Below are 13,907 nucleotides of genomic sequence, written 5' to 3' on the forward strand. Positions count from 1 at the left end.
TCATTGATTTCTTTCTTGTTATAAGACAGGTATTTTTCCCCTTGGAGTACAGTTTGTTTTTTTCCTACATTACAACTGGTTGACAACTTATACTTAATGGAGGGATTGTTTAATGATGTGATTTTAGATGATAAATGTACAATGGTTTAATGACATAATTTGTCATCAAACATATAAATAGATTGTCCTGAATGGATTTCCTTCAGGAAAAGGTTCCTAAAGGTTTCTTTTATATTACAACTTTGGGTGAAGTGACTGTATTATGAGTATGGAACTTTCAAGGCAGTTGAAGCTAGAACTCCTAGGATGGCCAATTCAGTTCTCCTGAAAAATAGTAAAACACAGTAAGATAATTGTTTCCACAGTAATCTGGATATTCCCCTTGCTTCTAGTCAAACCCAAGAATAGATTTAAGTATACAGTTTGTCGTTGAATTGCCCAGACTGTTGTCATATTTGGAAGACAGAATTGAGATTCTGTTGGCATTGATTCCTAGCAGAACCATTCTGAAGGATCCCATTAGGCAAAATCAAGACAGTTTCTTGAAAAAGTGCTTTCTTTATCTTTGACATTTTTTGAAATAACTGAGGTCATAGAACTGCTTGAACATTTGGAATTCTCATAGGATTCAGTAGGAAAGATTTGTTTGGCAATGAGATTGAGAGTTGTTTATTTATTTATTTTTTCTATTTGGACTTTTACTATTTAGTTCCCCGTATCCTGGAGGAACAAGTTGATTTCCCTAGTAATGTGGCTTTTTGGAAGGCATTGTACATATTTCTCAGGGGAGGTCAGATGAGAGCATCTCATGCATCTGTTAGAATATATTTATGATAATTTGTGATTTATATATGGACATGATGGCACTGAGTCGCCATCCAATACACGTGTCTTGACATTTGAGGTAGTTGGTTTCCACTGAACCATACTGCTCCCATTTGAAAGTTTTGTAATGCGTCACATATGTTTGTAATATGGTAGTACAATGATAAGGAAGAAACTAGTAATTGTGGGTTTGAATTTTAGTGTGTGTATATTTTATGGGCCTATGCAGAGATCAAATGCATACCTTAAATTCATTTATACTGTATTCTAACCAAGTTTTTCAATAACCAGTTGTAATGTGAAAAAAGATTCCTATGAAAGGACAAATATTAATATCATATTTGATTTTCAATAAGCAATTTTCCAGTTCTCTTCTCCCAGTAGACTCATCCAATTAGACATAACTTAGACACAAGTCTATTGCAATACACATAGTTTGAAATCGCAGAGCTTCATCCAAGACAAGAGCTGATTAATGTTACCTCTAACAGAAGGGGCCCGGATAATGGCCCTGCTGCCAAGATGTCCTTTGGTGGCTGGGAAATGAAGGCTGGGAATCGCTGTGTAGGCCTGGGGGGCATAGAAGACAGGGGCTCCAAGGTAGGTGGTGGTGGGGTCGTAAACGTGGCCCAAAGAGTAGGTGTACTCTCCCTGCAACATGGAGCCCCTTCCGCCTGTTCCTCGGGTGTACCGAACGTAACTGTCCTTGTCCACTGGTTTGGCTAGGGTCACTTCAATGGGTGACCCGTCCAGCACCTGTCGTAGACAGTAAGGAAAAAGCATGTGAGAAGATATGAAGACAGCCAGGAGTGGCTGAGTCCTAGTAACACGTCTCCTTCTAAGGGTTAGTCTACTTGCTGCCATGTTTACTATTTCACTTATCTGTTTGAATGGAAAATGTTGCCTGTCGTGTCAGTAAACAAAGGCTGTTGCAACCATCAAGCCATCACATTACAGCTGCCCCCAGTGGTGACCTCGAAGGATGGGAAAGAACAGGACACTGGCCCTAGATAGCTGAGGTGCATATCACAGGAATGATTTCAATGAGCCCAGGCTCTTGTATCTTCCCATATACCGAAAAGTGCTAAATTCCTTCACTTGAGATATCAGGTTTTCTTTACCAGTTGTCTCTTGTTCTAACTACCTGATCTTTGTCGCAAAACCCCTATATATCTGGCTCTTCTCTTACCTCTTCAGAGCAGTCCTTTATAACTATTGAGAGGCTGTCTCCCAGGCTTCAAGTCCTCAGAATATCCTCAAAATGAAACAGCTCTCAACTTTCAGGTTGTGTAGTTTTTCCAGTCAACATATGCATCATCTTTTCTTAGGTTCTTGTTTTGTGCGCCAGTTGGGTTTTCCCTGAATGGTTTGTTGGTAGATTGCATATAATCTGTCAACAGGCCAATAATTGGCCACTGCCTATTGACATATTAGTTATAAATCTATTAAGTGAATACAGTCACTGAGACAGAATTATATAATATTTTTATGGGATATATTTTAAAATACATACTTATATAATTACATCATTCTAAGAGATTTTAGGTTAATTATGGGTGGAATATAATCTCCAGTACCTAGCACAATGCAACGAAGATGAAAGATCAATAAAAGATCTTATCAATTGTTCAGACTTTGTTATGGGCAGCCTGCTGCTGCTGCTGCTAAGTCACTTGAGTCGTGTGCGACTCTGTGCGACCCCATAGATGGCAGCCCACCAGGTTCCCCCATCCCTGGGATTCTCCAGGCAAGAACACTGGAGTGGGTTGCCATTTCCTTCTCCAATGCATGAAAGTGAAAAGTGAGAATGAAGTCGCCTAGTCGTATCCGACTCTTAGCGACCCCATGGACTGCAGCCTACCAGGCTCCTCCATCCATGGGCTTCTCCAGGCAAAAGTCCTGCAGCGGGGTGCCATTGCCTAGTCAGGCCTTTCCAGTTGCCAGCCAGCTAAGTGTCTTACTCTTTGGAGCTACATAATAGCTGAGTTTTTACTGGAAAAGAAGAGAGGCTTAAAAGTAGGACCCTACTTAAGGAAGTGAAATCATTGAGGGTTCTGCATTTGTCTTCTAGAGATACTTCCTTAAGAAGCAAACTTTTGATCTGCTAAACAAACAGGAATAGCAGATCAGGACTAATGTTTCTCAAGTCAGGTGCTACTTAAAACTTGCCTTCAAAAATTTTTGAAGTGGTTCTTTTCTGATACAAGTTTTTTTACATTTTGCAAACAGATCTGGATATTGAAAATAATGGCCATGTGTGGTTCTACAAGTGTGATTTGCTTTTTTATGTGTTGTTTGCATACATAAGAGACAAAGATGGCTCTCAACAATTACTTGATACATTGATATATTTACTATCAAAGATACAAGGTGTTTTGAGGAGGCATTTGTAGCTTCTTTCAAATAAGAATATTATTTTTTTAATAAAGAAAAGAAATCTTAAGTATTCTTGCAAATATTCCCTTTCACAGCAGCTGATGGTTTCATGGGTGGTTCAGTGGTTCCTGGGTCACTGATGTCTGCTGGACAAAATTCATACTTTATGATCATCCTGATCATTTGGGATCAACCTCTTGTTCCTAGTTACATGTATATACCCTACTTTTTAGTATCAGGAATCAGTATCAAATATCTTAGGTCGAACACACACAGAGAGAGAATTCAGCTCATATTCTACCATATTATATTGATGTTGATACAATTAGAAGAAACAGACTTAGAGTATTACAGAAATACCTTGGATGTAATTCTTTGTTTTTGTTCCTACCTTAAGAAAGATAAGGTCTAAATAGGTCTGCACTTACAGGCACTTCTATATCAAGAGATGTTTTTAGTGAAATGATTCCTTACTGAAAAGTTAGATTTCTTACTGAAATATGCCTCTGCTCCTTTACAGTGTTCTCAACATCACTGACTCGACGGATGCGAGTCTGAGTGAACTCTGGGAGTTGGTGATGGACTCCCAACTCTGGGAGCTGCGATTCATGGGGTGGCAAAGAGTCGGACACGACTGAGCGGCTGAACTGAACTGAACTGAAACCAACTATTGTATTTTACTTATTTTGTTTAGGTGTCTCAAGGTCTAGAACAATATCATATTAACCTGTATAGCTCCAAGCCCAGCGAGATTTCTTTCTCATTGTAGACATTCACAGGTATTTGTAGAATAGGTGAATAATCACTTGCAAAGCTCAGTTCATCACCTTTCTGTCCAAATAGGTTCCCCGCCTGACTTCCCTAACATCATTATCCTGGTTCTCTATATTGAAAACCTAAAATGACTCATCCTTCATTCCCGCTGCTCTATCCAATCAGTTCCCGGATCCTTTGAATTCACCCTGCGTAGTTCTGTGTAGAGCTTTCTCCTTCTTTCCATTCTCACCCTCATTCAAGCCCTTATTTCTTCCCATTTGAGTGACTTTAATAGTTACTTAACTAGTTCCAATTCATCTCTCTCCCTATTCTATGAAACTTCAGTTCTTAATAGGTTGATTTCCCTAAACTGTTAATGGGATCATTACTTCACTGCACAAAAAACTTCAGAGCCTCACCTTGTCTAATAGATTAAATATAAATATCCGTATGGATACTTAAAAACTTTCATAGTTCTAGGCAAACTTACTTTTGCTTTTCCCATATCACATTACAGTTAAGTATTATTATAATATTTAATGTATGTATTTAATAATAAGATTGAATATGTATTTAACTATATAATACATGTATACGTTGTTATAAAAATATCTAGCCATGGGTTTCCCTGATAGCTCAGTCAGTAAAGAATCTGCCTGCAGCGCAGGAGACCCAGGCTTGATCCCTGGATCAAGAAGATCCCCTAGAGAAGGAAATGTCAACCCACTCTAGTATTCTTGCCTGGAAAGTCCTATGGACAGAGGAGCCTGGTGGGCTACAGTCCATGGGGTAGCAAGAGTCGGACACAATTTAGTGTCTAAACCACCATAAATATGCCAGCTGCAAAAACTGGAAACAGTTTGGATACTTTTTCACTGTGATGATTCCAGTGCAATTATTTAGCATTTAATTTACGATGGTCCCTTCTTTGCAAGCATCATGTATCCTCAGCAATGTTTTCAAAGTGAGAAACTGTCACATTTTTTCAAAGAAATATTACTATGACACTAAATGTAATTATCAGTGAAGAAGAAATAATATTTTGCTTCCTAGATATATTTAAATATGCATTAATATTTTGCTTTCAAGTTTTCTTTTTGTGTTTTGGAGTCAGTAGTCTGCAGCCCCCACAGCAGGATGCACACACTCTGTAGACCAGGAATAGCTCATAAGCCCCACTGTGTCTGAAGGCCTTGTGCAGAGACCCTCTATTTGCCCTGCAGATCCACTCCCCATTGGCTGCCAGCCTCCAAGCTCCCACAGGGAGTTCTGCACGGCTCCCCTTCAGGGCTCCTGGGCCTTCCAGATTATGATTGAATTTAGTCAATGGGGAGGCCTGGCCAGAGGTTGGTGAGAGAGAGCAGCAAGTGTGAGCTATTTCTTCTCTTGGCTCCCTCTCTATGAGGTGACCTTAGCCTGAATATGTCCGTTGGCCAAAGTTCATTACTTTTCTGAACAAGGTCTGCTCTTTACACTCCTCTCTCCTTTAGGTTTCCTGTCACTTCTCTAGTCCTTTGTCTCCTTGGCTCCAGGACTGCATGAGCCCCAGGCTCCTGCACACTCTCTTTTAATTCTCCTGCCCTGGGCTCATATCTTTATGGTTAGTCCCTTTGCCAACTGTCTCCTATTAGGATTGACCAGTGCAAGGCCTGGCAGGTGAAACAGTCCTATGCTCATTCGATTCATAGCAAGGCAATGCATCTTTACACTTCTCCAATTATACTTTGCTCTTTACAAATTCTATGCCTCTGTCTGAAATTACCTCTCCTTTGCCATGTTTTGTGTTTTTTTTTTTTCCTTTTGGAATTCTTCCCAAGTGCCAGGGCTTCTCTTAAATATTATCTTTTCACATCTATGAAGATTTTCTGATTCTTAATAACCCACTCCTCTTTGAACATTGTCACCACTTACCCATTTTTTTTTTTTAACAAAATTTATCTGACTGGACTTTGCAAAGGTGTGTGAGTATTTGTCTTAATCCTCAGTTGACTTTTAGCTCTTTGATAAGCATCTTTGGTTTGATCCTTTAAGTATTCCAAACAATACTTAGCATGATAAATGGTTTACAGAAGATTTTCAATATTATGGGACTAATAAGTAAATACTATACTGGTTTCTATATATAAATTATAAATTAGAATATAATATTACTAGTTGTTTTCCCCAGAGCTTACTCTTGGCAATGTGAAGAGATTCCAAGCTTTCCAGACTTGGAATATCAAACTATAAGGGCAGAATGATAACCTTGACATCTTGTCAGATCATCAGTTTCCAAATACTGTACTACAAAGGTCATAATTTCTTTGAAATAATGAGAGAAAACTGAAATTGGGAAAATCATCTTGGGATACTCCATTCCAACTCTCTATTTCTAAAAAAATTGAGGGCCAAGGACTTGTCCAAATCAGCCAAAATTAGAGATAGAATTGGATGTATAAGCCACATCTCTGTTGAATTTTCCATCACCCTTTTGTTCATCTTAGATGGATTAAGGCAGCCATGTCAGAGATGGAGGAAGCCTGAGTGGGATGGACTTGTAGGTCTGTTCTCCTGAATAAGACCTCCACAACAAATTTCGGTGGAATCTCTGCACAGTGTTTCTTTGTCCTACATTACCTTCCCATTTAAAGCTTTCATAGCCTCCACTGCATCTTCTCGGTTAGTGAAGTGCACAAAAGCATAGTCTCGGATTTTCTTCACCCTTTCCACAGCACCTGGAAGCAGAGTGAAAGGAGCTCCATAGCAAGCCTGAGATAGCTGAACATGGTGTACTGAAACATTTAGCTTGCAAGAATCTTTTTTAACCTTTTATTTTGGAGATTCAGTATTGAAAGAGCCCGTTGAGAATATTTCCTGTGTTCAGGTTTAAAATTCTGCACATTCAACAAAAGATTTTGTTTGTAATTCTTTAATAACACTTATGTTCTGCCTTATTACTTATATATTTATTTATGGATTTGTTTTTCCACTTCCTAGATTATTATCTTTGAGGATAGAAGGGTATCTTTCTCAGTATATTATATAAAGGATATTAATTTATACATGGTAAAATATTTGTTGAGTTGAACTCAATTACTGGTCATCTTATATATTTAGGTAATTACCTTTTTAAATTTTGTGGCTCTTTCCTCAGAAAGACATCTTGACTCCTTTGATTTGTACAATAAAATTGTAGAGTTAGAAGAGACTTAGCAATAATTTAATTTTTAATTCATTTAACCTTTATTTGTTTTCAACTTAAAGATTCTGAATCTAAATCTCTGACAAAGTAAGTGAAATTTATGAACTCACATAGCTAGGAACTAGAACTCAGATCTCTCATCTGTTTATCTCATTTGATCAAAACAAACAAACAAAATTTATGAAAGTACATCTGAGAACCAAGATAGTTTCTTACCATGCTGGTTTAAAATATCAAAAGTTGGAAACAATGTACATATCCACTAATCCTACTAGAGGAATCTCTTTAATAGAAGTATTCACACATGTGCAAAGGGATCTTGCGTGAGAATATTAATAACACTAGTCAGTTGAAATAGCAAAATAAAACAACTTAATGTCCATTTTCATGAGAGTGATTAAATCTGGTACATTTGTATTAAATAATACTAAGAAGTCTTTAAAGAGAACAAATAGGCTCTTCATGTATACTTACATGGAAACCTTCAGGACCTGTTGTTAAATCTAAAAAGTTACAATATAGTAAGTGTAATATTATAGCATTTATATTTATAAAATCCCAACCCACATATATATTGCATATAAATATGAATATACACACAGAAAGAGAACTGAAATGATCAAGATTGAATTGTTAATAGGGGTTAGTTCATGAGAAGATTCTGATGCAGGGAAAGACTGAGGGCAAAAGGAGAAGAGGGCAGCAGAGAATGAAATGGTTGGAAAGCATCACCAACTCAAAGGACATGAACTTGGACAAACTGCGGGAGATGGTGAGGGACAGAAAGGCCTGGAGTGCTGCAGTCCACGGGATTGCAAAGAATCAGACACACTTGGTGACTGAACAACAGCAGGAATGGGGAAAAAGTTGGGGAGAATAAAGGGGACTTTCATATTTTAATTTGTATTCTTTGGTGTTTTTACAAATATTTGCAATATTGTTGTATATTCTTTGTGTAATAAAAAAAATAACAAGCCAACCTATTACTATGTAGAGGGATTGCTGTACATATTGATGGGCATGTGTAAAAATAAAGTTCTACCAAGATGGTTGAGCTTTAGATTTTACATTTTATTATTAAAATATCCTTGCTTACTCAATTTTAAAAATAGAACTTTTGCCTAAAGATAGAAACTTGTTTAATATTAATTTGTTAGTTTACTATGCAAATTATCCTTTTTCAGTTAGTCACCTGGGTATATTTTGAGCACTCAGGTTTTCTTCCATCCTTAGTTTCCAGGGCCAACCGAGGATGGGACCCTATGCCAGGGAGGATCAGAAAAGGATATGTCTTTTCCTTTTTCCCTCTCACTGTCAACATTCAGTTATCTCCCCTCTTAGTTTCAAGGTCATGAAGACAATTTGAGTTTCTGCTCCGCCACATGTTTCAATGGCTATAATCTGTCTTCCTTTGGAATAATGATAGGGTGCTAGTGTAAAAATAATTTAAAAACATTGTGATGCTTCTTTTTCCCCTCAGTATTTGCTTCTTTACTTCTTATGATAGTGGTTGTACAGAACGAAATTATATGGCTAAGTTGAGAAAATAAAGGTATTTGAGACCATGAACCATGCAGAAATGTAATTAGCTGCATTGCAAACGTGGTCTCTTTATTCCTTCAGTATCAGGTTGGAGTAATTATTGTGACTTAACCTCATGCTTTTCTTGGGTATTAACAGGTAAAAGATGGGCCAGTCTTCCCCGTCTTAGCCCCATTCACTCTGCAGTGCCATCCTCCAGCTAGTCTGTTAGCTCCCAGAGGCAGCTACAACATTTCCATTTCCACTGGAAAAGGGCCTTGGTATTGTCCTTACCTAGTTCCTGCATAGTATTTTGTGCACAGGGGCTATTCAATGAATATTCCTGGAATGAGCAAGTATTTTAGTCAATTTATATTCTGTTATCATTCACATTAGTTAGGTGGCATTGCAGATGATAATAGATTTTGGTGTACTCAAATTCTACTTGCAGATATTGAAATCAGCTTGGGTTTTCTGAACAATAATGTTTAGCCACACATGCTTTTAGAAATCATGGTATGTGAAAATGTAACCTCATTAAAAATGCAGATAGATTAGAAAGTGAGAGTTTTTAAAATCATAAATGGTGTTTACCATGCGGCTTATTTTAATATGTTTCTTTTTGTTTATTGATCAATCATCATTTTGCAGAGGGTGAGGCAATAAAATATCAATGGTCCTCCTTAAGACTCTAAAACAGGGAATCAGAAAACAGTGACTCTGTTCATTATCAGCTTGTCAGCAGCAGTTGAATTACCGGAAGACAAACACATCTGCAGTCCCAAGGGGAGACTTTCAGAAGGTCATGTTTCCCAAAGTATGGTCCTTAGACCAGCAGTATCAGCTTCCTCAGAACTTAATGGAAATGCACATGCCTGGGACCCATCCCAGACCTATTGTTGTTCAGTCGCTCAGTCCTGTCCTGCTCTTTGCAACCCCATGGACTGCAGGCTTCCCTGGCCTTCACTGTCTCCTGGAGTTTGCTCAGGTTCATATCCACTGAGTCAGTGATGCTACTGAAGATGAAATTCAGGTGGGCAGGGCCAGTGATCTTTTAACAAGCCCTTCAGGTGATTCTGAAGGTAAACTGTTTTAAGAAAATCAGATTTTATAAAATGATTATAATTGGAATTTCAGCAGATACTCTTCAGCAGATACTCAGGCTACACTGAGGAAGAATATACATTTTCTGGCTCTAGTTTTTTTTTTTTTTTTAATTATCATTATTTCTCTGAATAGCAATATAATATTTTCAGTTTAATAAGGGTTAAAATAATATATTGATAATTATTTGCGAGAATACTCAGGGTCCTTTGAGGGATCCAACTTTCAATAGAATTTTTTTAAAGTTATTTTTTTGTTTCTCAAATTTTTCTAGGTTAAGTATAAACTTATCATTTCCACTGGAAAAGAAACTGGTTAGCTCTTTTTTCCCCCAATACAGCAGATGTCTGCTTGTCAACAACCCTCTGCAATTCATTTTTTTTGCAGAGTGCCAAGAAGCAGCAGCCACATATCCTTATGGAGTCCTAAGAGTTGTGCCACCAGCCTCAGAGAGCGAGAAACAGACCTGGCATTTATTACTTTCACTGCAATTAAAAGGGCCTAGACACTTGTCTCTCTTCAACATGCAGACTAGAAAGCTGATAGCCAGTGACTATGAAAGGAAGCAGTCTTTTAGTAGTTTCTCATTCCAGCCTTTCTGCACCCCCTCCATCCCAGAGAGTAATGTTTTAATTACACAAAATAAGTGTTATTCATTATGGGAAGGAAGAAAGTCAGTGCTAAGTCATGGTGAAACATGTTTATACAGGCATGTATCAGTTTCTATGCTCACAGTTGCATCAACTTCCAGGTCTCCAATTACCTGTCACTTCTCCTAAACAACCTAACCCCAGGAGTTAGGCTGCTATTGCTGTTAAACTCCTTCCACACACACACTTCTACCTGTTCGTTCTTCCCACCATGGGGCACCGAGGAGCTACTGAACAAATGACAGGTGAGTGAATGGAATATGTGTAGGTCAGGGGGGTGCTTGAGTTGTTAAGAACAAGCTCTTAACCAGACCTGGATTTAAGTCCGGACCCTGCCACTTTCTGGTTGTATGACCCTGGACAAGCAATTTATCTGCTCTGGGTCCTGGAAAATAATGGAAGTAGTAAGGTACCCTACATCACAGAGTTGTTGAATATACCATTATAGTCAAGCAGCAAGGAAGGCAGAGCTCCTGAAGTGTGGAAAAAGACAAGTCTCTGGTGAATCTTTAAAAAGGGAGAAAAGGGATCGTTACTAATTACCTTTAGAATAAATCATCAATTGATGCTATTACACTTGAGAGAGCAGTCAGAGTTGGAAACAGGCAACATCACTATGTGAAGTGAATATTCTCTGGCAGTTTTAAGGTGATGGTATCATGGCCCATGCTTATCAACAATTTGGGAAGTTCTCATTTTTGGAAAGATGCCACCAGAGTGATAAACTGATAAACTTAGACTAACATGTTCTAAGGCATGCGAATCCCACAAGATGGTCTGCCAAAAATGGGATCCATGGCCCTCAAATTGGGAAGCAAGTCATTCTGCTGCTGCTGCTGCTAAGTCGCTTCAGTCGTGTCCGACTCTGCATGACCCCATAGATGGCAGCCCACCAGGCTCCCCCGTCCCTGGGATTCTCCAGGCAAGAACACTGGAGTGGGTTGCCATTTCCTTCTCCAAGGCATGAAAGTAAAAAGTGAAAGTGAAGTCGCTCAGTCATGTCTGACCCTCAGTGACCCCATGGACTGCAGCCTTCCGGGCTCCTCCACCCCAGCTCCTTTTTTGGAGGCTTTCAAAGCAAATTAGAAGGTTAAGAACTATAAGTCCCACAGACAAACAAGTTTTTAATTTTACTGAATTTGGTGTTAGCAAACTTATTTGACCATGGATCCCTTTTAAGAGTAACATCTACTGATAGCTTATAGAATTAGTGTTCTGCAGAACTGGCTTGGAGAAATACTCGTTTGGACATCGTTTCTTAAAATGCTTTACCTGTCTCAGTGTTGCCGTTCCTCTATGAGGAAAAAGAGATAGGGAGTCAATCTCATGGCTTAAAACTGACAATGAAAAATACTGACAACATGAAGAGTCATAAATTTTCCTCCACCATCCTTTTTCTTTTCTAGTCACTCAAATTAGTTTTCCAGAACAAAGTGTTACTTCCTTTCCTATGCATCTAAAGTCACAAGCATATTCCGTTAGACCAGTGGTTCTCAACTGGGGGCAATTTGCTCTCCCAGGCACAAAAAACTCTAGAGACATTTTTGGTTATGAAAATTACAAAACATTACATTCTGGAATGCACAGGACAGACCCCCACAGCCAAGAATTATTGGCCAAAAATGTCACAAATACTGAGGCTTAGAAACCTGCATCAGATCTTTAGTTATGGCCACGCATTCATTACCACAGTAAATATTTAGTGAACATCAACCAAGTCCCAGGCACAGAAATAGGAGCTGAGGAGACATCAGAAAAAGAGCTCATGGGATTTATAGTTCAGTGAAGGAGACATGTATTAAGTAATCACACAGAAACATGTAAAATTATAATATTGATAAATGTTATAGAACCTTACGTCCACATTTTCTAATCCAAAGGTAGAAATATGGTTTTAATAGTCTGTATGTGATTATGAGAATGATAAGTGAAAGCTATCTTATTCAAAGTTACGGGAAGTCAGCTCAAGCATAAGTGTTTTAAATATATTTTGAACCAGTGATCTTGTCTGGCATGTCCTACCTGGTTTAATGTTATTGAATTCTTTCTCAATCATCTCTTCTGAGGTAGACAGCATTAGGTTTCTTACGTACAGGATTTTCACTGAGGACATTGTGTCTTCATCAACTTCTACTTCTGGCTCTGCCCAGTCTACTGCAATAGGATGTCCCCATAACTGAATTCTTCCTGTTGAGAAAGATCAGATATGATTAATTATATAGAAATTAGGACATCGTCGGAGTTCCTACTAAAATGGCCTTTTAAATTGAACCTTGAGATGTTGATTGAGCAAGAACACTAATATTAAAAGAGGTGATGGTTGATCTTAAAAGGTATTTCAAGTAAGAGCTAGTTAGAAGCAAGTTCCGGGCATCCCAGGTGGCGCTAGTGGTAAAGAAACCCACCTGCAGGAGACATGGGATGTGGGTTCAGTCCCTGGGTCAAGAAGATATCCTGGAGGAGGAAATGGCAAGCCACTCCCATATTCTTGCCTGAAAAAACCCCATGCACGGGGGAGCCTGGCAGGTTACAGTCCAGAAGGTCACAAAGAGTCGGACACAACTTAGCAACTGAGCACGCACGCACAGAAATGAGTTCTGAATGACAAGCGGCTTATTATAATGGTTGGGTATAAAGGGAGCTCGAACATGACTTGCAGTGGAACAGGGAGGAGGCAGCAGATGTCATGTCTGGATCTTAGAACAGTTCTCTCAGGGTGAAGGTAGTCACTGAAGACGGCAAAAAGGGGAGAAAGGGAAAGAATGAGTTTAGGGCTCAGACATAGAGTCTGGCTTCATGAAGCATTAGAAAGGTCACTAGAATCTTCGTGATCAAGTACCACCAGAAAACTGTCCAAAAAAATGGTGCGTGTGAAAGCTGTGTAGGGCTCAGGTACATTCTCTGTCCCTTAGAGCTCTGCTCAACAGGATTCTCTCCTAGTTCTTTGCCAGAATATAGAAAAAGTTATTATGTTTCCAAATCAAGATAAAGAGCATCGGTAGAGTCTATGATGGGAAACTGAACTCATCTTAAAAAGGTAGCTGTTATCTTACATATATTTTTGTGTTTCTATAATTGTAATTAATTGAGTCTCTTGCACTCTATGTTTCCCATATTCTGCCTCAAAGTGACTTCTCACAGTAACTCTGTGGGGAGGGGTATGACTTTCTCAGTTTTACAGAAAAGGAAATGAACTTTTGAGAGGATAGGTTGCCCAGATCCACTTTACTTCTCCACTGCTCCCTTTTGCTTTTTATTACTCAATCTTGTACCCCTATACAGTGAAGATCCATGTTGAAGTGATACGAGGAGGGTGAGGGTCAACTCAGTTTCTAAGTTTGATTGGAAATATGTTTATTTTTTATTAGTTTTGGAACAAGTTATATCCTGGAAGCAATAAAAAGTGTGAGAAAATAAAATCAGAAATCCTCAGTATTGGTAAGAGTTTAGTTGTTTAAGTATTGCATGTTTAAGGCAATTATAGTCAATCAAAA

General features: G+C 38.6%; 1 protein-coding gene across 4 annotated transcripts in view; it reads right to left on the reverse strand.

The window, feature by feature from the left end:
• The window catches only part of A1CF (APOBEC1 complementation factor), a 91,366-nt gene that overhangs the window by 14,821 nt on the left and 62,638 nt on the right, over nucleotides 1-13,907 (reverse strand). For all 4 annotated transcript variants that reach the window (XM_018041642.1, XM_018041641.1, XM_018041644.1 and 1 more), the window contains 3 exons: nucleotides 12,436-12,600; nucleotides 6,574-6,671; nucleotides 1,308-1,581 (listed from right to left, as the gene is read on the reverse strand). In XM_018041642.1, the coding sequence (XP_017897131.1) occupies nucleotides 1,308-1,581; nucleotides 6,574-6,671; nucleotides 12,436-12,600 (537 nt within the window). The remainder of the gene's footprint in view (nucleotides 1-1,307; nucleotides 1,582-6,573; nucleotides 6,672-12,435; nucleotides 12,601-13,907) is intronic.

The sequence above is a fragment of the Capra hircus genome, chromosome 26 (genome assembly GCF_001704415.2).
Source record: "Capra hircus breed San Clemente chromosome 26, ASM170441v1, whole genome shotgun sequence".
In the NCBI taxonomy this organism is placed as follows: Eukaryota; Metazoa; Chordata; class Mammalia; order Artiodactyla; family Bovidae; genus Capra; species Capra hircus.